This window comes from Capsella rubella, unplaced genomic scaffold, assembly GCF_000375325.1.
Source record: "Capsella rubella cultivar Monte Gargano unplaced genomic scaffold, Caprub1_0 scaffold_2, whole genome shotgun sequence".
Classification (NCBI taxonomy): Eukaryota; Viridiplantae; Streptophyta; class Magnoliopsida; order Brassicales; family Brassicaceae; genus Capsella; species Capsella rubella.
The window spans coordinates 10,465,765-10,490,622 of NW_006238922.1; the positions used below are offsets into that span (position 1 = coordinate 10,465,765).

Here is a 24,858-nt window from a genome sequence, read left to right on the forward strand (position 1 = left end):
GATCTACTACTACTAATTATAATCATGAATTAATGGATGTAAAATATGCTTGATTTCATTATATATCAACTAAATTTACAACTGTAAAACCAACACACAAAAAGAGGAAAAAGATAAAACTATATAAGAATGTAGACGTTTCTCAGTGTGATGCATCAGTATAAACGACATGAGATTCAAAAACCTATCCGTAGAAAGAGAATGCCTCTTTCGCCAATACTTCATATGCATATTATATGCAAGATCAAACACAAACATGCACCACGAAATCTCTTCTTCTTTTTAAACGAGAACGGCCACAAGTCTCTCGTCTTCAATCTCTGCATCCGTGAATGTCAACGCTCGCTGAAGCTTTCTAGCAGAAAACACCTCCACTTCAGCCATGTATATCGCGGTAACCGGACGATGATCTGAGAATTTCTGCTCGGTTCTCCGGTAATGAACCAACCTCATTCCTTTCCCATAGGATAGTACTCTGTCACACCAAGCTGGTGTTCTCTTTGGCGCCTTTCCATCATTCCCCGTGTACTCATCGGAATTCGCTTGGTACTTATAGGTTGGTGGAAAATGTAGAGTCCCTTCTGACCATCCGTCAAATGCTCGACCTTTCCTGTATTCCTTTACCAGCTGCAATACATATTCATACCAACAAAAACATTATGATTCAGAATATGACGGGACATATTTGAGATTGTATCTCTATTCGTTTTTTTCTCTATATATTAGGTTTTAAGATCCAAATTCTGACAGTAACAATGGTTATTATTTCAGTACCTGATCATATTCAAGTAACTTGGACCATTCTCTCTTGGAAATGAGGTCTCTAGTTTTCTCATATGATAAATTAAGCCTATAGTTGAGATCTCCTAACCAAATTATTCTTCTGCAAAGAGGTGAAAACACAAATCAAGTTAGACATATAAATATTGAAAACCCAAAAATACGCAGAAGAGATAAAAAAAGACTGACTCGTGATCATAGATAAGCTTGGGAAGTCCAAGAGCTGAGACAGAGTGGAAGACTGTTCTTTTATGTATCTCGTGTACATCAGCATTCCTCTTGATCTGATCAACCTCTCTTTCTCCTGCCGTCAAATGAGTGCATATGAAACAGAAGAACGTCTGGTTTATGGACATGCTCACAGACACAGCTCCCTACAGAACACAGATCATGTCAGAGTTTTTAAAATATTGTAACATAAATTTGATGGATATATCTCATCTTTATATACCTTGTTACCAATATATCCCATTACGCCAACTCCAACGGTAGAGACTCGTACGTTTTGAATGTGTTTTCGCAGGCTTCGTTTAACCCAAATGGTCAAAAGAATCCCAACCATTTGTTTACTCACTAGCCTCACATACGCCGGTCTACGTTTCCTCTCCATTAGCAACTTGAGGTCCATTTCCGCTAGAGCCAATACCTCCTCCGGAATCCCATTGTTGCTTCCGGCCACAGACTTAAACGAACTGTAAGCCTTGAAAGACTTTGCTGTTCTTAAAGACTTCGTTGTCTTTATGGACGGCTGTCTATCAAGAACGCAAGACGGTCCTAGCATGTTCAAAGGCGGCTCGGGCCAGCTTAAACCGATCCGTTCTTTCCCACTTAACATCCGATTTAACGTTCTCATACCGGTTTCAGAAGAATCCTCATTGTTTGTCCTCTCCTTAGCTATCTTTATTGATGGCTGCCTATCGAGAACAGACAAGGGTCCTAACATGTTCAACGGTGCCTCAGGCCAGCTCAAACCGATCCGTTCTTTCCCACTTAATATCCGGTTAAGCGTTTTCATATCATTTTGAGTAGAATCCTCGTTGTTCACCCCCGAAAAGCTATCATCAACACGTAAACAGATTTGTCTGTCTAGCTTCTTCGGAGACGTGAACTGTCTCTTGATCTCAACAACGGGAGAGCCATTATTCGGATCGACAAGAGTGTTGACCTCACCGATAACTCCACCGTCATGTTTTAGCGCCCAGAGCCTATCGGTTTCCTCTTCTTCTTCCTCGTCAATGGGATGAATCTCAACACCAACATCGCTATCACTCTCGAAAGCTACTTCCTCCTCTATAACATCATGTGTTTCCTCAAAAGGTTTAAATCTCCCCGGGGATGGTGGATCACTGTAACTCTTAACATTAGAGAGTTTTGGTCTAACTCTGTTTAAAGCTTCTCTAATGACTTCTTCCCATTTGGCAACAGGACGATCATCTTCCGCTCCAAGAATGTTGCCAGCATTCAAAGGTACAATCTCTTGTAAACTTCATACCCAACAAAAACAAAAAAGATGAATAAAAATTCTCTAACAAGAACATAAATGAACAGAGCTAGTTTTGTCCATGTCGTTAGACAAGAAAAAGTCAAAAACTTGGTATATATTTTTACCCAAGAACGTAGATATCAGCAGGTTGATTAATTTCAATCCAGTCATCGATGTCAAGATCAGATGGTGGTGAGATTCCTCCAACGTTCCACGTACCAACACATACTCTGCACACAAATTCCGACATGTTAGGGTCTCCTTTTACCCAACAACAACGAAAAAAATAAAAATTTACATGTTGAAAAAGATAACATCCGAATCTATATAAATATATAGTAGTACTATAAAAGAGAAATAAAATACAATAAAAGAAAAAAAAAAGTTGTACCTTATTTCTTTGTTGTTAATGTACTGTGCTCTCAATGTTTCAGAATTCCTTCTTCGTAACTTCATTGGAGCATCTGGAAGAACCAACCAAAAAAAGAGAACAAAAAATAAAATAAATATTCACAAATTTGTAACTTAAGTTTGTTAAAAAGATTCTGAAATTCAAGAAAACGGATCTTATAAAAAAAAAACCCAAAAGCATCCCCAACACTGAATCACATAACTACCTATGCAATTCCCGCATTACCATTGCTTATAAACTCCGCAGCGGCTGCGGCTGCGTCTACAGTAGCCGAAGCCGCGGCGATGGCGTCCTCCGCGTTCTCACAAACAACCTTTGGTTCTCTTCCCTTCGAGCTCGATTCTCTACCACCTGTTTATAAAACCGATTTAGATAACCGGAAAAAATAAAAATAAAGAACCGGTTTTTAAAGAGAGAGAGAGGAGAGAGACCTTCTTCATCGGAGCTAGAATCATCATCAACATCATTATCTTGACGAACCTCTTCGTTTTCGGAGTCGTCTTCACTATCAGCACCATACTCAGGATCTCTACCACTTATGTTCAACCACTTTCTCATCACCACCTTTGCCCATAATCTCTGTTACAATCCACACACTCAGCATCAGACCGTAATCCAATCAGCTTTTTTTCAGACAAGCAAAAAGTTGTTTTTTTTTTTTTTTTTAATTACCTGAGATTTCTGACGATGAGCTTTCTTCATTATTCTGGATGGTTCAACTGGAGACATGAAAAATTATAGAGAATCGTATAAATATTTTTTCAGACAAAAGAGAGAATTTATTAATTTTTATAAAATAAAGAGGAAAGTGACGATTTATATATAAATCTGGAATTTTTTTTTTTTTTGCCAGACCATAAATCCAAAATTACATGAAGAGAGTTCGGAAACAACGCGTGAGTCAGTCCTCGTCTTTATATTCATCATTTTATGTAAGAAAAAAAAATAACAACTTTATTACTAATTTATAATAATTGCGTGAAACAATAATGTTTTTTTTCTTTCACGTTATAGTCATTTTTTTTTGTTCAAATAATCAAAACCAAAGTTTAGACCAATTTTGGAAACTTATGGGAAAAACAGGATATTTTTATATCGTTTTTAAAAAATATCTGCAATGATTAATTATGGTGATTAAAGTAAACTATTAGGAATATCCGTATTATGGTCGCTAAAAATTTAGTATAAGATAACGTAGAATTAAGGTGATCGATGGCTTTTGAATGAAAATAATATAATTTTATTAGCCACTAAAACGATGATTACATTTAAATTAAAAGTTTAATTAACTATGTACACAAGTTGTTATACTGGACTTGGTGTAACAACTCTTGCTCACGGGATCACTTTATATATACATCTGAAAGCTGAATCTTGACATAAACTAATGGTCTCTCAGTCTCAACCTTTTGGATTTTAACATTTGGACCGCAGCTCAAATGCTTTTTCTATAAGATATTAAAATGAGCTTGTGTGTTAGACTTAGATGATGTATTGTTAACTTAATAATAGTTATAATATAGAGTTCACATTATTAACGTGGTAAGTTTATAATTATTCAGGGGGTTGAATTAACAAATAAAAAAGTTGAATCGAGAAAGCAGAAGTGGTGGCCAGGCAGGTGGTGCTGATGGTGGTGGCGTGGCTCAGTTTGCAATAGTAGTAGTGGGTATATAATAATAGCCGAGCGAGAAAGGTGAAATAACATATCATCAACAAAGATGATTCAGACGTGAATATACGGGAACCGTTTATTTTCTTTCTATCCTTAAACTTTTTTATAAGCATTTTAACTTTTTATTCTAATGTACGACATTTTTCAATAATAGTTTTTTAAATATCGTATTGAACTTTTTAGATATTCGGTATAGTTCTGGTTCGAATTCGAAGTTTATATAGAAAACCGATACCAAACAAGTTCGGATACCATTCGATTCACGTAAGTTTGAATAGCTGAATTAATTATCAGTTTGGTATATTTGGTTTTTAGGTATTTTGCTCCGGAATACCGAAAAACATAACCATCAGCATTAAAACAAAAGAAAGCAAAAAATCATAAAACTCAACAAAAGTAAACCAAGAATATGAAAAAGCTAAGCTTTAGAATATGATTCGGGATACCCAAAAAGAAAAGAGTTACTACTGTAAGAGAGAAAAGTAAAAGAAGAGGGGAACAAGTAAGTACATGGAGCGGCCGCCACATACATAGAGTTCGATAAGGTGTAAAAGCAATCTATTAGAGATCCGGTCCGGAAAGACCGGTCAGAGTCCGGTTAACGGATAATGTGTGTGTTTCGGGTCGGTGTGGTCTGTGGTGTGGTGTGGTGCGGTGAGGGACCCGAAGAAAGAGAGAGACACGGACCACGGAAGAAGTCTACGAAGGAGTTTTTTTTTTTGGAGTCTTTCGGGTCCACACTCTTTTAACTAGACTTTGGCTCTACGTGCCGAACCACTTTGTACCCCCCTATTTTGTTGTTTCATAGCTTCCTCTTCTCTACCTAAATTCCAAAACCACTGTTAAATCAACCATTTTTATCATTTTATTACTCTTATTCTTACTTTAGAAAATGCTTATGTACATCGATCATGTCTAGAATTTTTTTTAAAAAAACACTACACGTCTATTGTGTTTGTAATACGAGGGTGCAAGTCCCATGAAGGTCCATACTTCATTCTTTCATCATCGATGATGTTTTTTCTGTTCATATTCAATCTTTTTATATATTCTATTACTTTTCTTATAACCCCAAACAACAAAACATTGCTACGGAAACATGTTTCTTCTCTCTTTGGAAGTTATAGCATGAAGATGCGTAATATATATGATGTTTAGGCTACCCCCTTTAGCCAATATATATATGTAAGCAAGTAGAGAGAATACTTTTTTAACGAGATGTGTTTAAAAGGAAAAAAAAATAATATAGACGACGAGGATCAGGATGGGTCAATGAATGACGAAAGAACAAAGAATTATTATTATAGAAAACAAAGATGGAATAGAGATAAATGGATCATAAGGAAAAATAAAACACATGTTTGGTCCCTTTTGGGATCACATCAATCTTGACCACAATCCACATTCTCCACAATACATCAGCCAAGGTAGCAAAAATATGGTCGACACCCTATTTTTTCAGCCAGTCATTTATATTATTTTATATTCCTCCTGATTTTATAAGATAAGATAACATTTCAACTTTTAATAAAATCAACTACAACGTATTTTGATGGTTTAATTTTTTTTTTATATACAATATGAAGTTTTGACCAAATTGTAGATATTTCTTTTTTTTTTCAAATAAAAGATAAGTAATAACTTTAATTTTAACGTAGTGACGTTGTATATATACGTAGGTCGTTTTGGAAATTAATCCAAAATTTTACTGATATTTGTTTGTCTTCTTTAGGCTAGTGGAATACATATGCCACTTTAAACTCAACTTTATGTGAATTCGAAGCTCACTCATGTCGAAAATGACATGAAAGATTAAAAAAATATTGATCAAATCAACAATACTGTCTTCAGATTGATGATATCTACATTTTACCCGAATATATATACTTTTTAACTCCATATATGTTTTTTTAAAGGAAGAAGATGACTAAAATTTAGATTCGCCTAAACATGTAAAAGGCTTCAGAATTTTCCCTTTATAAGAAAAAAAAATAAAACAAATAGTGGACAAAGACAAGAAAAACAAGAATCACATAATAATAGCAAAAGCTATTGATACGCAAGTTTTCTCTACCAATAGTTTTTGCCAACAACATATATTCTCATAATATTTAGAGATTGTGTAGATAACGAAAAAAAAAAGTACGATACAAGTGACTAAGTTATACCTTTATTTAGGGAATATATGGTCCCAAATAACACAGTATAACTCACTGTTCTTCTCTGTTTTTCACTTGTGTTTTTATTCCTTGTTTTTAGACTTTATATATCAAATGTTCAAGCACATATATATTCCATATCTAATGTCCCCAAAACAAAAACAAATACCATATCCATTTTGGAGTAATAAATTCGAAAAGTTTAGTTTGTTTACATAAAAAGTAATGATGATTAAACAGATTGGTAATGTTTATTGGATACGGAGAAGAAAGTGTTCAGCAATTACATCTCAATAATTGAAACTTTTTTTGTTTGTTCTCGTTTCAATAGAACAATAGTGTTATAAGTTTTGTATGTTTCTATTTACAGTCACATATATATTTTGATCAACGACAAATTTCATTAAATACAGGTTTCGTGGTCAGATTAAACCTAGCCAAACGAGACAAAGTTTGAAAGCATATAAAGAAAAATCTAAGACATAATAATGAGATCAGATGAAAGTACCTGTGTGCATGTGTGTGTGATGAGGCTGTAGCTAACTGTGAGAAGATAGAGGTGACGAAACGAACGAAGAAGAAGACGAAAACAGAAAAACTAAAGAGCCAAGGCAATTAATTCTTCTTTTGGGTGACTTGTGAATGTGAATGTGAGGCTTTTTTTTTCTTTGGGAAGGAAGGTCGAAAAAAAAAACAAATCTCTTTCGTGCTCTGGCCCTATTGCTTCACCATTTATATAATTTGTGTGTTCTTCTACTACGAACGTTCACATGTTATCATCACATATTGTATTACCTTTCTTTCAATGTACACGTTGTTTCCTGCCACGTGTGGTTCTTAGAAAGCTTTATCATTTTTTCCAAAAGTAAAAGTGTTTAGTCGACCTCGAAATTTACTAATTCAAGATGATGTAAAATCTTATTGTTTGGCTCTAATTATTTTTTTGGGGGACATGTTTTTTCTTCTTTTTTTTTTTAATCTTTTTAAAAATGGTTGGAGCAGAAGACAAACTTTTTTAAATATCGAAAACGATATATGATGGAAATGTTTTATGAATATCGGCTTCTGTTTTTGTATTATATAACATTAACGAAAATGCTATATATATATATATATATATGTGTGTGTGTTTTCTTTTTCCAATTTAGGTGCAATGTGGGTATAGTTTGTTTTTGATTAAAAGTCAAAATTAGGTTTCCCATTTAATCTAGATCCATCGAACCAACAGGAAATATGGGGTTCATCAGCTAATGAAAAGTTAACATTTTTTACGAATGCTTTAAAATTTTAATTTTGTTGGTCCAATACACTCCAATTCGTAACACAAACCTGTTTAAGTAGAAAGAGTTGGTAAAATAATAACAAAATATATACACCAAAAAAAATTACCAACCATGTACACCTTTAATCTCCTTTTGTTTTTTTACTTTTTAGCGTAAAAAAAAAAGATAACTTTTTCGTCGTGAGTAAGTGACAAGTGACAACTGGTAAAACAGGACAATTTCAAAAGGTACATAATAGTGTTCGTTCCACTTCCATCTGAATTTTTACACCTATCCCAAACGCCATTCATACATCACTGCAGGTTGTTTGACCTCCGGTTTGATTTCTAGTAACCTCAGCTCCTTTATGATACATCCATCTAACCACATGTCATTCGACGTCAACGCCCACAAATTTTAAGTCCGAAAATAATGAACTGATTCGTTGTTAAAATTGTTGTCGTGTCGAATGTTTACTTGATCTCTGATTAAATATAAACTGAACTCGTTATTACCGGAAGAAGATACTTTGTCTTACCTCATTACTCCATCTTTTTAACTTATCTGTCCAGCGATGATTACGCCCTCTCGGCCCTCATTCATTATTACACATACCTATCACCGTATGAAAGAAATATTAATATCATAGTTTAATGCAAACGTAAAAAACTATATATACACTTTGTTTTTGGGTATTTTCTTATTCGTAAGAGACTAAGATAATAGTTATGCAAACTTCTCGATCAGCTTAAACAAAATTGCATCTCCTAGAAAGTCTTACCACAAAACGTTATAAAAGTTTGTTTGGTTAGCCGCATACAGGCCTAAAGACTAGTATCTAGGTTTTATAAACCACTAAGCTCAATCTAGTATAATCTGTTAAATCAGTGTACTATGATCCAACAATATTTAATTTTCGGATGCTCATCATCGAGCACTAAATTATTGATTTTTTAAGTTTTAGTATAATACTAATAGAGTATTATTAAAAATATATATACGTAAACGATTGACATTGACTCACAGAATAATTAAAGATTCAGTGCATACTTAATAATTTCATTTTCTGATAGGTGGCGGAGCGGCGATTAAGCATGAATAATATACTCTAGATCGGTGTGTTTTTATTTGTATATATAGCTCTCATGATGGTCACAATTATGTAAAATTAAAATCGAGTTATTAATTTGCGTGCTGATGGGTTGTCATCAGGTTAGAAGAACTTGATCATCATCATAAACAACAACTCTAGTATGAAGCATCATCTCATTCATCCCCATATATGTTCTTTTTTTTAATAATGACGATTTGAAATTATGCAGTTTGTCTAATCGTTGTCTAGTGTTATTATTTTTCACTATGATCCAAATCCAAAATTTATATATGAACAAAACTTCTTTTTCATTTATTTAAAACATTCAAATTCTTTACTGAAATTAAATGCAAATACAGTATATTGTTTATTGTTTTTTATTGGCCGACGCGAATGAAGTGTAAGCCGTAGAGTAATTTCCACATTCAGTATAAATTTATTTATTTGATACCATTATGTGTTTTTTTTTAGATGAGAATATAAAATAATGTATGAGAGTTCATGTCTGGTTTTGGTTCGAGTTTTCGAATTATTTCGGTTTTTAAGTATACTCTAGCACACGGAAAATATTAGCGACACATTTTATCAAATTAAGAAAATTTATAACTATACATATCTATATTAAAAAAATGATTTTATAGATGATAATGTTTTAAATTTAAAGAACAGTAGCTTTGGGTAGAGGATATATCAGAAAATTAATTCGGAAATTCACGTTGAAAATATAAAATAATATTTTACGTTTAAAACAATACTTTATGTGAAACATAAAAAAAAATGATAATTTTTATGAAACCAAATGCATATAAAGGATTTGGTATCTTCATTCGAATTTCTAAAAATTTAAAATAACTCCATCGTTTGGACCGAATTCGATCGAATATGAGTGTTTAGATTTTTAAAAGAATTTGTTAACGTTATGAACTTATGATATGGATTGTATTACTTTTACATTGAGTCAAATCGGTTTTATCCAGATTAAGGAAGGTCTCTACTCTCTAGACGTTTTTGCATTAAAATCGAATCGCCCGACCGCATTATTTAAATGTTAATATCATCACCAGTTTAATAAATGCGACGGTCCATTTAGAAACAACGGGTCCATTATTATTTTGACATATAACCATACAATTTATTAGGTCCATTACCAAATGTTGGGCTTTATTGTTAGCTGTCGCCTGTCTCCAATAGCTGGGTGTTTTTTTTCAAAATTTAAGAAGTTTGGGTTTCATTTTTACATTTAAAACTTCATATCTCAATTGATAAAACTTGTTAAATTAGAGGGCCTTTTTGTTAAATCTGGTGAAAAGAAATGGATAAAAACCGTTTGAAGATTGTTTTTTTATCTTCGCGGCGGATAAGAGAAGAAAAAGATGCAAACGCTTCTCAGTCAGCCATGTAAGTCTCTTCCTATACCCACTGCTTCGTCGTCTTCGTCCTCGTCGATTCGTAGCTCCGGTGATGTGCGAGAATGTATCAATTTTAGATCCTCACAGTTTCGATTTTGTGAAACCCTAAGCCCTTTTCGGCTTCGTAGTTTCGCAATTTGTCGCGAATTTGCTGTTCGTGGAGCTTATGGGATTAGATTTTGCTCACGAGACGGTGTTTCTGGTGTTGAAAATGGAGGAATTGTAACGGAGGATGAAGAGGAGGGTCTTGAGCTATTGAACAAGCCGAGTCCTGTACCGAAATCAGAAAATGAGAAAGAGAGTGGTAAAGCAGATGATGACGAGATTCTCGAGCCGTTTTTGAAATTCTTCAAACCGGAAGAAGACAGAGAAGGAGATGAATCGGAAGTCTCCGAGGAGACGGAGAGAGTCAGTGTAGAGTATTACGATCCCAAACCTGGTGATTTTGTGGTTGGTGTTGTTGTTTCGGGTAATGAGAATAAGCTTGATGTGAGTATCGGTGCGGATATGTTGGGAACCATGTTGACGAAAGAGATACTTCCTCTATATGATAAAGAGTTGGATTATTTGCTGTGTGATTTGAAGTATGATGCTGAAGAGTTTTTGGTTAATGGGAAAATGGGGATTGTTAAGGATGGTGATGAAGGTGTTGAGATTGCGGAATTTGCACGGCAAGGTAGGCCGGTGGTGGAGATTGGGACCGTTCTTTTCGCTGAGGTTTTAGGGAGGACGTTGAGTGGGAGACCTTTGCTTTCTTCTAGACGTTATTTTCGGAGAATAGCTTGGCATCGAGTGAGGCAGGTTCTTTTCTTGTGCCTTGATTTATTCACACTATGGATTCAAAAACTGTTCTTGGTTTTGAAGTATTTTGTATTGTTTAGAAGATGCTGAGGTATATCTATATGCATCTAATGAAGAGTGAATTGTTCTGTGGCAGATTAAGCAACTTAATGAGCCTATTGAAGTTAAGATAACAGAGTGGAATACAGGAGGCCTTCTCACCAGAATTGAGGTACCTGAATTTTGTCTTGATTTTGGGCTTTAGCTGTGCTTAGATTTCATACCTCAAGTGTATCATTTTGATGGTTTAATTTCAGGGCCTGAGAGCTTTTATTCCGAAGCAAGAACTGGTGAAGAAAGTGAACAGTTTCACCGAGTTGAAGGAAAACGTAAAGCAAGAGTTTCTTCTTCCACTGTAACAATTTTGTTTTCTGCTGAATCGCAGTAAGATTTTGGCTTCACAGTTCTGCATTTTCTCAGGCTTTATTCTTCGTGTTTCAGGTGGGTCGTAGACTAGTTGTGCAGATTACGCGATTGAACGAAGATAAAAATGACTTTATACTGAGTGAAAAAGTAGCCTGGGTTAGTTTTTCCTTTTGTCTTGTCTTTATAAGAAAGACCCAACAATGAGACTAATGATCTATCGCATAATTCTCAGGAGAAGCTGTACCTTAAAGAAGGAACACTCTTAGAAGGAAGAGTTGCCAAAATCTTACCATATGGAGCTCAAGTCAAACTCGGGGATAGTACCAGAAGGTTAGTTCAGCCTATTGCTTCTTCGTAGTGACTGTAGTTGTGTATTCATCTCGTTCCTATACATGTTTGATTTTTCCACAGTGGACTGCTACACATTTCAAACATAACTCGCAGAAGAATTGGATCGGTAAGTGATGTGCTTCAGGTCGACGAAAGCGTAAAGGTTCTGGTTGTGAAATCTCTATTTCCAGACAAGATCTCTCTCAGGTTAAATCCTTTACAAGAAAGGCAAATTGCAAAATTCACTGGTCCTCCTCAGTAACAACTAAAACCATCTTCTACTCTTCTTTTATATACAGCATTGCAGATCTTGAAAGTGAACCGGGTTTGTTCATCTCAAACAAAGAGGTATAGCTTGAAAATCTTTTGACCTATGGACCTAACTTTACCTCGTATAACCCGGTACAAAAACGCCATTCATATCCCTACTATGAAAGTTATACCGCGGTTTTGTCAATGCAGAAAGTATTTACAGAGGCTGAAGAGATGGCACAGAAGTACAGAGAAAAGATGCCTGTAGTGGCTACAAGCCCGATTGCTGATCGTCCCCCAATCACAAGCAGTTTCCCTCAGGGCAAGGATGAAGAAATCTATGCTAACTGGGACTGGTTCAAGTTTGAGAGTCAGTGACATATTCAGAAAATCTTGTTAACATGTTGTACAATGACTTTTTGTATTTGAAATTTTGAAACTATATAATATTATGAGTAAATGTGTTCTTCCTGATAAAGCTTTTTCCTTTACAGAAAAGATGTGTTATGTAAACGATCAAACACAACGAAGCTCACTGAAATATAAACTTATAAAACTGTTTCATTGCTCCATTCTCTAATCCAAAAAAGAACAATAGAGGCTAGGGGCAAATGCAAATTTCACTGAATTTTTAAGAATCTGAACTAAATTTATTGAAGCACACAGATATATAATAAAACAACAATGGCTCGGTGACCAATTCGGTGAAGATGAAAATTTCTGCTGACCTCTTCGTTCTCCACAAGAACGACATCGTCTCAATCAATCACTCGTTCAGCTGTTGAAGCTCAGCTTTGAGCTGTTCGATCTTGAGTCCCATGGATCGCTGCAGAGATGCTTTCTCCTTCTCTGTAACTTTCCCGAGCAAACCTTCAAACATCTCCAAAACATCCGCCACGGCGGCTCTCGCGCACTCTGCCTCTTCGTTAAAGTAAACCGTCTCCTTCGAATCCATAGCCATTTCGATCTCCTCACGAGCTTCAGCGAATTTGAGATTGATCTCGTCCACTACCTTGTTAATATCTGGCGGTGAGCCGCCGCTACTAGAGTCGGTGCCGAATCTCCTCTGATTCTCGTGGAAGAGCCTGGAGAATGAAACGTTCGGGATACGGAGAATTCTAGAGCTAGAAGATGATGATGCTTCTGAGAGACTGGATTTCGAATAGTGAGACGGTGATGGACCTGAGACATCGCCTAGCGAGTTTATAGGAGCCGAAGAAGAAGATATAACGCTTAGATTCTGCGAGACTCGGAGAGACCTTCCGGTGAAGAAACTTCGAAGAGTAATTGCTGAGTGAAGACGCATGGTTTCTTCTGAATTGAATCCGCCGGTTAGGTTTCTCCGAGTTTCTGTAGGTCGGCGGCGGACGGAGATAAGTGGGAAAAATGAGCTTCAGGTTGATGAAGAGTTGAAGACGAAGAGATGTTTTGGGCCCAATGGGTTTTATAATTAAGCCCACCATGAGATCCAGAAGACAGGTGAAAGTCAAAGTCAAAGTAATCAACCAAACCACAGAAGCACCTGAACCATATAACCCAGAAGGTTCTCAGTTCTCACTGACAACTCCATTGACGAACCACTCCATTTCCATTGACTTCTTTGCAAATCAGACTCCTACATAAACCCCTTAGCTCAAAGACAGTATCAACCCATAAACACCAATGGATCCTACCGTTCAACCATCCCGAACAAAGCCTCTTACAGCTTTCAAGATGGGTTTAGCCTCCGCAAGCTTCCGTTTGGTTAGCCTTGCTTCTCGTTCGAAGAGGAAATTGCGTCGTTGGACTGCATGTTATGGCTCTGGAAATTACGAACCTGTTATACATCTCCAAAACGACATGACTATGAACAATGGTGGTATTTATGAGCCATATGACGGTGAACCGAGCATGCTCTTGAGTGGGGATCAGAGACGAGCTCCGTTGTGGCAGAAGAACATTCTCATGGGAGGCAAATGCCAGCTTCCAGATTTCTCCGGTGTTATATTGTATGATGCTGATGGCCAAGTTGTTCCTCCGGCCAAGAACTCTCTTCCTTTGCTCACCTGGAAGTGAACAAGAAAGGCTAAAACCTACTTATTATTTGTTTGTATGCTTCAATTTCTTGGAATGTAATGCATTGTGTATGGCTCTATGATTTTCTATATAAAAAAGAAATATGAATGATATGAAGCTCTTGCTCAAGACATTCATAGTATAACATATAATACACCAATTTGCATTAGTGTTTTACATCAGAATCACTGTAAAAGTGTAGAATAATAACTTTGGTGATACTGCTCTGAACAGTAATACAAGAGGAAAGTCACATATTAAAAGTATGGGTTTCTTTTGAGATGAACTGACTTTTCAACTCATGTAATATTCAGGCTTCAATACGCCAATGTAAGATAGGTTGCGGTATTGTTCTGCAAAGTCCATGCCATAGCCCACAGCAAATTCATCTGGACACTGCACATATTCAGAAGATACAAAAATATGTTCAAAACAATGCCATAAAATATATATTCTTAAGTCAGGCTAGATCCTAAGACCAACAAATACTTTTGTTTAGCCAAGCATAGCCATAAAATGCAATAAGATCAGAAAGCATCATGCCATGATCCCACCTATTCTCTAAATAGCTGTATACTCTGGTTAAGGTGGCTTACAAATTGATAGTAACAAAAGTCGCAATTATATAAAAAAATATTTTGAAAGCAATATTGTGCAATTCCAAAGCCCTTAGACATACATATTTGAACAGAGAGAAAGAAGAAACAGCTTACTTCAAAACCAATGTAGAATTTCCCCTTTCCGACCATCTCAAAATGAACCTTTCTTCTAGATGGCTTGTCCAGGAGAGTGCAAACTGAAACAGATGATGCCTTTTTCGCTTTCATGTGCTCGATCAAGCAGTGGAGTGTATTGCCAGTATCCACAATGTCTTCAACCTATAACAAAACACATACGCTGGTGAACTAAAGAGGCAGTGAAATTTCTAAGATTAGCAAAAGACTATCATCAACTGAGAAACGTTAAAACATCAGAGTAGTCTACTGTCTAAAATGTTGATCACATCACAGTTTGCGTATCTTCTTCCAATGTTAAAAACTCCATAGATAGACTTCAATTCCAGGAACCAACACAGAGCAATTTCAAGCTGTAAAGACTCAAAACTTTTCATGAAATTCATATGAATCATAACACATAGCACTCAAATTCAAGATACATCGCAGACACACAAAATTTCACATGAAGGAGACGAATATTACCAAGACTACATGTTTGTTGGTGATGTCAAGCTTTAAGTCAAAAGAAATTTTGGGAGTTCCACTAGAGACAGTACCAGAGCCATAAGACTCAGCTCTAATGAAATCGATAGCGATAGGCAAGTCGACTCGCCTGACTAGATCGGCTAAAAAGAGGCAAGCACCAGTAGCTACCCCGACGAATATTGGCGATTCCGATTCACCGGAGAAATCACAAGTAATCTCGGATCCAAGCTGACTCACCCGCTCCGCTATTACTTCGGCTTTGAAAAGCACCTTCTCTATGTGCTTCTCTAGCGCCATCACCTTCTTCTTAGGATTTGGGGTTTTAGGGTTAACTGTATAAAACGCGGGAGCGGAATCGAAACTAACCGAAGTTATTTACTATTACCTTTCTCTTATTACCCACATCCGGTAAACTTCGATCACACCGTACCTTTAAACCAAACCCGGTTCAAAATTGTCAAAACTTTTTTGTATTATTCCAAATTGGCGCTAGAAAGAAAATTGAAATTTTCATTTTTGTTTTTTTTTGTAAACTTGAAATTTTCATTTTAAACACACAAAACCGAAATCCCTAGAGAAGCAGACGAAGAAGAAGAAGAAGAACAATGGCGAGTACTCTCTTCATCGCTCTTCAATGTTTCGAGTGTTCAACTATGCAGGTTCAAACTCTCTCGCTCTTCCGTCTTCTCTCTCTCTCTCTCTCTCTCTCTCTCTCTGTTGATTTGCGTATTGGTTAGTATTTAGGGATTTTGATTTGGGGATCGCATTCGCAGGTGAAGCAGAAGAAGAAAAGTAGCAACAAGTGGGTTTGTGTGATTTGTAATCAGAAGCAATCAGTGAAAAAAGTGTTTGCTCAGGGTTATAAGGCTAAGGATCTCCGTCGCTTTGTTCAATCGTTTAATATGTCTCGCAAAGCTAGCGATGATAAGGCACTAAGCTTTGTAGATTCGTGCTCGGAGGTTGATGTTAGAGAAGAAGTTGACGAGGAGGAGGTTTCAGATGCTTGTGGAAAGAAGCGATCTGATTGGAGTGAGTATCTCGATTTCGATTTGCCAAATGATGACCGGAGATTAAGTGGAGTAGAAGACGGTGAGTATCAATCAAAAGAGTCAAAGTAGTGTTACATGAAAAGTTGGTATAACCAAATAGGTATAATACTTGAGTTTAAAATTGTTGTTGTTGCAGATGTGAAGATTGTGACCGAGATGCCGACCAATATGTTCAAAAGGCCAAAGCTGAACAAATATTCTACTCCTGGTGCACCTTCATCTGAGACAGGAGATGGTGATGGGATTTTTAAACCTGCCTTCTCTATCCGCAACATCGAAAAGCCAGACTTTTGTTCCGGTAAGAGGATTTGGGCTACTTATAATCGCGTTATAGCAGAAAGCTAGTTTGCGAATGATGTGTATTGACATTCACGAATACTGTTCTAGTTAAAGACCTGAATGGTTTTTTTTAATAAGATAGTAACTGCTGTCCTTTCAAAATTATTGCAGATGCAGTGGTGATGAGGAAGGAGAACATAGAACAGAGAAGTCTAGAGTCAGAGTTAGAAAGAGTTACTAAGCCTGCTTCAAAATGGGACGCCTACTTGATCAATGACAAAATAGAACACCAGGCACCACCACGATTTGGTGGAAAAAAAGCCTTGAAGGATGTTGACGTAGAAGATTGGGACAGTGCAATAACGGAGATGAGTTCGGAACACCAGATAGTAGACGAGGAAGTACATCCAGATTTCATGTAATTAATGAAGTATTATGTTTAACCAAAGCAAGTTATTAGATGAAATGCAAAATGTAAAAAAGGTTTTGAAGCAATTTAGAGTTGCAAAAGAGTTAAACTCAGTACAGACTCCAAACCAAACTAGAAAAAAAAAGTGCTAAGAGTAAAAAGTTCAAAACAACCTATCAAAGAAAAGTTGCAAAGGAGAGAAAGAGAAACTAGTTAAAGAGTTCCTAAAAGTTTTAAAGCATCTGCCTAAGAAAGCCAAATGAATATTGTCTTAAGTTCACTCGGTTGAGGAGAGGGCAAACTGGTCATCAACCGATGCCGCAGCTGGTGGATTGGCAGAGAGCCTGAGAACATCCAGAGCCTCGGAAACTTTGGCCTTAAGAGCTTCAGGTGACTCAAGAAGGTGCAAGATCTCTGCTTGATCCATCTCCAGCAACATACCAGTAACTTTAGCTGCATGAATTGGCTCCTGCTGCTCCACAAGTGGGTAAAGATTCTCCCCAAGAATCTGTCAACGATTTACAATGCAACAATATCGTTAACAAATCTATTTCTAATGCAAGGCCAACATGAGATAAGAGAAGAAAATAAAGGAGACAAACCTCGGGGCTAAGCGCAGCCAAGTCAGATGATCTGAGCTTAGAGATGGGAAGGAGAGACTTGTGTGGGTTTTGTGGAGCATTGTGTGAAATTGCAGATGCATTCAATGGCAAAGGGATGATGCCTTGAGGACCATTTGCTTCCATTCCATTCCTCCTGTTGCCAGCACCTTCCATGTATCTCATTCCCGAGTTTACATTTTGCTGCATAAACTGACATATCCAGAATATTAATAAACCTCAACAAATTCAAATTCGTATGATTATGTTAAGATAGCAAACGATAAACGACATATAAGAATTCATGAGTCAAGATAACAAAAGACTTTACTTGGTGTTGCTGGAAGTGCTGCTGCATACCGCGCCTGAACCCAACACGAGGACCAGGCTGATGTTGCCTTTGAAGATGATAAGGCATCATGAGGCCTGCACCTGGACGCACCCCGTGCATGAACTGAAGTTGGAACCCATACTGTGATGGCAGCAGACCTTGACCGTTCTGGCCAATGAACACTGGATGGTGTGGTCCCGACATTGGCCCTCCCGGTGGATGGTGATGGAACCCAGGCATTGGTGATGGAATTGGCGACATTGTCCCAGGTGATCTGATGTGAGTAAAGAGACTCTGAAACAAGTGAAAACATATTTAAAAGAGGTTTAAGAATCAGTATCACAGTAAATAGTTGAGAGAGAGAGAGAGAGGTCTATTTACGTACCTGAAGGTGTGCACGTCTCTCTTCTTTGCGTTGAGCCAACGCAATGTAAAGTGGTTTCCTTCCGATCATCTTATTGTTCATTTCATTCAACTGCATATATACCATCATCCCCAATGAACATCTCAGTTAGATTGAGGTATATCATATTGTATATGTATAGAAAGATTGTAGATTAAGTTGAAACTTACAGCTCTTGAAGCTTCTTCTGGATTGGAATAAGCAACAAATCCAAACCCTCTGCTCAAACCTTGAGCGCTCGTCATAACCTAATTATAACCACAAACAAGACGTTGTAATTTAGTTCAGTATATATATGCAGCATAAACAAATGAATCAATCGTTAAAATATAATTTAGAGATGGTAGCAAACCTTGCAAGAGGTCACATTCCCATACTCAGAGAAAATATCCTTGAGCTTCTCATCATTGACACTATCATCAAGGTTTTTCAAATAGAGATTGGATCCTTGCAGTTTCTCAATCCGGCTCATCCTCTCTTGCTCAAACTTCCTCCTCAATTCCTCTTCCCTCTCCGACTTCTTCTGAGCCCTCCCAACGTACAACACATCCTCCCCGAGGCTAATACCATTCATCTTCTCGACCGCAACCGCAGCAGCTTCAGGGGTCTCAAAGTTGACAAATCCAAAACACCTCGAGCTCCCACTCTGGTCCTTCATCACAACCGCACTAGAGATATCACCATACTTCCCAAACGTCTTCCTAAGCTCATCATCAGTAATCTCTTTAGGGAGATTCTTGACATAAACGTTAGTGAAACGCGGGACAGCACCGCTCTCACTACGGGACCTGTCCTGACGGCGGACAAAGTGGCCAACAAAGACTTGCTTTTCGTTAAGCAGCATGCCGTTAAGCTTGTCAATAGCATCCTCAGCGGCTTCCTCTTTCTCAAACTGGACAAAGCCATACCCTTTGGAACGTCCCACCACGTCCATTGCAACCTTGCAAGAGAGAATGGTCCCAAAAGTCGAGAAAGTGTCATACAAAGCTTTGTTATCGATGGATACATCAAGGTTTTTGATGAAAACGTTTCCCTTCCCACTCAACCGAGTGCTCGGATCGCGGTTGGAAAGCATGATCCGTATAGGCCTGTCTTTGATCGGAGTGTAGTTGAGATTATCCATCGCACGACTCGCTGTTCCAATAAGAAAAAACACACATTTTATTTTTTATAAAAGAACAAAACAGCAAAAAAGAACAAAACTAGACAAAAAGCAAAACACATGAACAATAAAATAATCATCCTGTCGTAATCCACAGAATATATAATAAAAAAGAGGAATTTATGAATAAAGTTTTACCATCTTCAGGGTTAGTGAAATTGACGTAAGCGTAACCAAGAGAACGACGAGTCAGATCACGACAAACCCTAACTGTATGAACAGGAGCCACTTGACCAAACAGATCCATCAGATGACTCTCATTGACACTGGGATCTAAATCTCCGACGTAGAGAGACGAGTTGGGATGAGTTTGCAAAGCCTCCACCGCAGCAGCAGCAACAGCCGCAACCTGACTCGCAGCAGCGAAAGGAGCAGCCGCGGGAGCAGTCGGTTGATTAGGAACCTGATCGACCATAGCAGTCGTCGGGGCAATTCCAGATGCAACCGCCGCCGCCATGATGATGAATTCTAGGTTTTTTTTTTTTTTTTTCTGTTGTGTGTGAGAGACAGAGAGATTGATCTGATACTCCAAAGTTTGTGTTGTTTTCCAAAACAAAATTGTAAGAAAGGAAGATTTGTTTTTATATAATTTTTATTAAGGATTATATTCTTTTTTTTTTTTTTGGGTTTTTTCCTTTTTTGGGATACTCCGGTGAATAAGAAGAGAAGTAGAAGAGAGACTCGAAAGGGTGTGAGGGGATGCGTTGTTTGTATTTATACCATTCGCTAACGAACCGGTCCCTACGGATCTGACGTGGTTTTTTTTTTATTGACCGAGTTTTTTATTATTATTATAATATTTGGATCTTTCTGTGACTTTTTTTTATTACTCTGACCAATAAACCGATGCCACGTCAACATTAGTGTTTGTTTTGTGCGTGTGATTTGTAACACGTGAAAATTTATATTCATATTTGATCTTTATTATTTTACCCCAAAAACAATTTAATTTTTATTATTCAAAACCTATTTCTTCATTTCTTATGATTTGACCAAACTTTGTTACGGTTATTTTGTTTTTCTTTTGGAAGTTTTTTGTTTTGGTACTTAAGTAATAGATTAAACACAATATTTTCCTTTTTATTCTGACTGTTTTAATCCGCCAGTTTGGCTAACACAACAATTGTATCATGATTACATTAATTCATCTATATAAATAATATTTTGACGAAAAAAAAGGATTAAACACAATATCTTATTATATAAACCTTGATTTTCAAAGTCAGCCATTAACAAGATCGTGACACGTGTCAATTATAAACGATAAGATGTTGACACGTGTCGTAACTAATTTTGTTAATATTTGGATAATATAGAAATATTATTAACCTTATAAAAAAGAAAATATATAAAATAAATATTATATAGAATTATATATTAAAAATTATTAATAAAATTAAACAAATAACCTAATTTCAGTTATGTCAATTTGGTTTATTAATAAGATAGAGATTTAAAATTTATAATTAACAAGAATATATGTCGGTTTTTGTTTACAGAAGAGGATTAAGGTTTAAACTTTAATTTTACAACTAAATCAGGTTATTTGTTGGTTTGGGTATATAAATGATAAATAAGAATTATGGTTTATCTTTATAAATTAAAATTATGGTTTAAGTTTAACAATTAAACGAGATTATATGTCGAAACTTGGTTTTTAAATTTACTAACTCACGTGATCATGATAAGTGTCAAGTAAAACATAAGATGTCGCAACATGTTATATAATAAGATTTTGTTAATATTAAGATACAAATAGAATTATTAAACAACATTAAAAAATAATTATAAAAAATTAAAGAGAAATTTTGAGAAATACCCCTTTTGTTGTACCCCTTTTTAAAAGTACCTCCTTTATCTATCTATTTTCAAAAATATCCATGTTTAAATATGAAAAATTATAAGGTTTTATATGGTTTATAAGGTACTTCTATATAATAACTACTAATTGGAAATTTGATACAAATATTTTATAATGTTTTAAAAGGTTTTAAATCGTTTTTACAAGTTTTATAAGGTTTTTAAATGGTTTTTAAAAGGTTTATAAGGTTTTTAAAAGGTATTTATAAGTTATTTTACGCTATTATGAAAGATATATAAAAATTTAAACATATACAAAGGTAATTTATGTGTATATTTATAAGTTTTCACACATATTTGGATAAATTTCAACATTTAAAGTGGTTTTTTAAAATAAAGTTTGAAACATGGGTATTTTTAAAAAGTGGTATGGAAAAAGGATATTTTTGATAATTAAAAGTAAAACAATTGGTATTTATATAAAAAAGTGTAATCTTATATATTTAGACACAAATTATCTTTCTATGTGTGTAAATTTAAATACCATATAAATACCTTTTAAAAACCTTTTTAAAATTATTTTAAAAACATATTGAAAAAAAAAACTTTGTAAACCTTATTAAAACCTTATAAAAGTCTTATAAATGCCGTTTAAAACCTTTTTAAAATTTTATAAATATTTTTATTGAGTCTCTCAATAGTAATGATGATCTAGATGTACTTTATAAAATATATAAAAGTTTACAATTTTTCATATTTGAAAAGGGATATTTTTAAAATGAATAGAAAATTGGTGTGTTTTTAAAAAAGGGTAAATCAAAAGGGGTATTTCTCAAAAATTCTCTTTTAACTATTAACCTAATTTTTGGTTTTGCCAGTTGTAGGTTTTACAATTATAAGGGTTATATGTTGAGTTTATAAATCTGCATTATAGTTTAGATTTTATAATTAAACGAGATTATTTATCGGTTTGGGTTTATTAAAGAGGAGTGAGATTTAGGTTTTACAATTAAACAATGTTATTTATCAAGTTTGGGTTCATAAAGGAGAATTAGGATTTACAGTTTACAAATAAATTAGATTTTGAGTTTAACTAAATACAAAATTTTATTGAGAAATTGATACCAATAACCTTTTTATGATACCCTCTTTTAAAAATACCCTCTTTTAAAAATACCCTCTTTTTGCCATTTTCATTTTTGCCCTCTCTTAAATTTTAATGGCCACTTTACCCCCACTTGAAAGAATATATTTTACAAAGGAAGGAATATTCATTCCAAAACAATTCCCGCCAAAATTTCTCGCAAAACATTTTCCTGCAAAATTTTTTTTAAAGGGTTTACAAGGATTTTTAAATGATCTTTTAATGGGTTTACAAGGGTTTTTAAAGATATTTACAAGAGTTTGTAAATGGTTTTTAAAAGATTTGCAATGGTTTTTAAAGTGTTTTAGAAGCTTACAAAGGTTTTTGAATGGTTTTTTAAATGATTTACAATTGGTTTTAAAAGTTTATATAAGTTTATAACAGTTTTAAAAGGATTTACAAGGATTTATAAAAAAGATTTACAAGTGTTTTTAAAAGGATTTACAAGTGTTTTTAAAGGCATACAAGGATTTTAAAAAGAATTTAAAAGGATTTACAAGGGTTTTAAAAAATATTTAAAAATATTTAAAAATGGATTTTAAAGGACTTACAAGGGGGTTTAAAGGTTTTAGAAGTTTACAAAGGATTTTAAAGGGTTTACAAAAGTTTTTAAAGGTATTACAAGTTCTTTAAAATGGTTTTAAAGGATTTACAAGGGGTTTTAAAGGGTTTTAGAAGTTTACAAAAGTTTTTATTAAATGATTTATCACGGTTATAAGGGGTTTAAAGGGGTTTACAAGTGTTTATAAATGTTATAAAATGATTTACAATGGTTTTAAAAGATTTACTCAATTTTTGAAAGGTTTTGGATGACTTTTAAAAGGTTTACAAGGATTTTTAAATGATTTTTAAGGGATTTAAAAATATTTACAAGGTTTTTTAAGGAATTGCGGAAAAGTTTTGGCGGTAAAATTTTTTTGGCGGGAAATTTTTCAGAAAGAATATTCTTTTTGTTGGAAAAAATATTCATTTCTTCATCATGAGTTATAATAAAGGAGGGTAATTTAATCATTTTATACATTGAAGATGGTATTTTTGAAAATGGAAACCTAGAGAGGGGTTTTGTAGAAAAGGGTATCATAAAAGGGTTAGTTGTGCAAATCCCCCAAGTTTATTCAAGATTTTTATTTTATAATATGTTATATTTCTTTAACTTTTAATTTATGTATGAATGTATTATGCCATTGAGCAATTTCATTGTCTAAAACATAAGAGTGAATAAAATGTTTTCGAAAATAATATTTTTACCTTAAATTAAAGATAACAAAGTTCAATATAAATAGTAATATAGTAATTTTAAAATATTTTTAAAGAAAATATATAGTTTTTAATAATTCGTATTTGAAATTTTTTTTTATGTTTTTCTCAACGGTGCTATAATTTATTTTAGAATCTTTATGTTTATTTGCGTTGTTTTTATGAATTTATTTACAAATGACTATATTTGTATTTAACATCATATTTTAGATAGATGTTAATTTGAAAGAACTTTACCATCATATTAAATAATAATTAAATAATTTTCATAGTCTGAGAATGATTTTTTGAAAAATTGAAAGTTAAGAAATAATTTTTTTTACAAAATGGTATAATCATATTTTAGAGGATAATTGCTAAATTTAGATTTTTTAAAATATTTTAGCAATATTATGAGTAATGGTGAATAGCTCCCAAATAGCTCCCAAATGTTTTGGTGATTGTCAATTTGACATTACTAGATTTTTATAATTAATGTTTAATAAAGAATTTTAAGATATATATATATATATATATACGTTTATTTGATACTTCAAACCGAATAAAATCTATTTCCAAATAAAAATAATTTCTCTTATTTTTTCAAAAAAAAATTTGAAAATTATTTTTTTATAAGTTCTAATGAATTTTAATTTTAATTTAATTTTAAATAAAGATAACCCGTCTATCGGACGGGTACTAAACTAGTATATTAGAAAAGAAACAGATTTGTAAAAATATATTAGTTTTGACTATGCTATGTACGGACAAAATCTTCCACTTATTTTAGAATCGATGAATTTTTTCACAAAAAAAAAAAAAAAAAACATGTAATTTGTTAGATTTATGTTGATAATATAACATCTTTTTTCTTTATTAATTTTTATTAATTATTATATATGATCTCTCTCTTGCCTATGCACTTATTCAATATACAGTACTAATGCTATGTCAAGATTCATGTTTTTTTTGTTTGACTGTCTTTTGCAATAACGTGAAAAGTAATTTTTATTTAGTGACACCTATGTTTTCTTGGTAATGATATGACCAAAAAAGTACCTGTAGGAATCTGCATATCTATTGCAGAAAAAGTTTTCATGGCATGTACGGAATTTTGTTGTTTTCATC

General features: G+C 34.4%; 7 protein-coding genes across 8 annotated transcripts; 3 read left to right on the forward strand and 4 right to left on the reverse strand.

The window, feature by feature from the left end:
• Nucleotides 1-29: 29 nt before the first annotated feature.
• LOC17896161 (type IV inositol polyphosphate 5-phosphatase 3) lies at nucleotides 30-7,034 on the reverse strand. 2 transcript variants are annotated; one of them, XM_023787685.1, is made up of 10 exons: nucleotides 7,018-7,034; nucleotides 3,348-3,394; nucleotides 3,107-3,254; nucleotides 2,901-3,026; nucleotides 2,655-2,727; nucleotides 2,389-2,493; nucleotides 1,232-2,264; nucleotides 970-1,154; nucleotides 775-883; nucleotides 30-627 (listed from the first exon to the last, which is right to left on the reverse strand). In XM_023787685.1, the coding sequence occupies exons 1-10, from the start codon at nucleotides 7,025-7,027 to the stop codon at nucleotides 283-285; spliced, it is 2,181 nt and encodes a 726-aa protein (XP_023643453.1). In that variant the 5' UTR covers nucleotides 7,028-7,034; the 3' UTR covers nucleotides 30-282. The 2 variants fall into 2 exon arrangements, with proteins under 2 accessions (XP_023643453.1, XP_006300789.1); XM_006300727.2 differs by lacking the exons at nucleotides 3,107-3,254; nucleotides 3,348-3,394; nucleotides 7,018-7,034 and having other exon boundaries at nucleotides 2,881-2,965.
• A 3,178-nt stretch (nucleotides 7,035-10,212) lies between these two features.
• LOC17894320 lies at nucleotides 10,213-12,539 on the forward strand. The gene is made up of 8 exons (XM_006301079.2): nucleotides 10,213-11,074; nucleotides 11,211-11,285; nucleotides 11,371-11,442; nucleotides 11,555-11,635; nucleotides 11,712-11,809; nucleotides 11,891-12,016; nucleotides 12,109-12,157; nucleotides 12,272-12,539. The coding sequence occupies exons 1-8, from the start codon at nucleotides 10,238-10,240 to the stop codon at nucleotides 12,437-12,439; spliced, it is 1,506 nt and encodes a 501-aa protein (XP_006301141.1). The 5' UTR covers nucleotides 10,213-10,237; the 3' UTR covers nucleotides 12,440-12,539.
• Nucleotides 12,540-12,604: 65 nt separating this feature from the next.
• LOC17894781 lies at nucleotides 12,605-13,451 on the reverse strand. The gene has a single exon (XM_006301696.2). It carries the CDS (start codon nucleotides 13,365-13,367, stop codon nucleotides 12,828-12,830), a length of 540 nt encoding a protein of 179 aa, XP_006301758.1. The 5' UTR covers nucleotides 13,368-13,451; the 3' UTR covers nucleotides 12,605-12,827.
• Nucleotides 13,452-13,457: 6 nt separating this feature from the next.
• On the forward strand, nucleotides 13,458-14,270 carry LOC17894618. The gene has a single exon (XM_006301761.2). The coding sequence runs from the start codon at nucleotides 13,724-13,726 to the stop codon at nucleotides 14,114-14,116; it is 393 nt and encodes a 130-aa protein (XP_006301823.1). The 5' UTR covers nucleotides 13,458-13,723; the 3' UTR covers nucleotides 14,117-14,270.
• On the reverse strand, nucleotides 14,238-15,662 carry LOC17896221 (hypoxanthine-guanine phosphoribosyltransferase). The gene is made up of 3 exons (XM_006302755.2): nucleotides 15,316-15,662; nucleotides 14,830-14,994; nucleotides 14,238-14,512 (listed from the first exon to the last, which is right to left on the reverse strand). The coding sequence occupies exons 1-3, from the start codon at nucleotides 15,613-15,615 to the stop codon at nucleotides 14,411-14,413; spliced, it is 567 nt and encodes a 188-aa protein (XP_006302817.2). The 5' UTR covers nucleotides 15,616-15,662; the 3' UTR covers nucleotides 14,238-14,410.
• A 225-nt stretch (nucleotides 15,663-15,887) lies between these two features.
• On the forward strand, nucleotides 15,888-17,168 carry LOC17895467 (MRN complex-interacting protein). Its single transcript, XM_006302647.2, has 4 exons — nucleotides 15,888-15,977; nucleotides 16,092-16,407; nucleotides 16,504-16,665; nucleotides 16,818-17,168. The coding sequence occupies exons 1-4, from the start codon at nucleotides 15,924-15,926 to the stop codon at nucleotides 17,066-17,068; spliced, it is 783 nt and encodes a 260-aa protein (XP_006302709.1). The 5' UTR covers nucleotides 15,888-15,923; the 3' UTR covers nucleotides 17,069-17,168.
• LOC17895399 (polyadenylate-binding protein 5) lies at nucleotides 17,120-20,079 on the reverse strand. The gene is made up of 7 exons (XM_006301450.2): nucleotides 19,689-20,079; nucleotides 18,741-19,522; nucleotides 18,559-18,636; nucleotides 18,371-18,460; nucleotides 17,986-18,279; nucleotides 17,658-17,867; nucleotides 17,120-17,563 (listed from the first exon to the last, which is right to left on the reverse strand). The coding sequence occupies exons 1-7, from the start codon at nucleotides 20,005-20,007 to the stop codon at nucleotides 17,333-17,335; spliced, it is 2,004 nt and encodes a 667-aa protein (XP_006301512.1). The 5' UTR covers nucleotides 20,008-20,079; the 3' UTR covers nucleotides 17,120-17,332.
• Nucleotides 20,080-24,858: the final 4,779 nt, after the last annotated feature.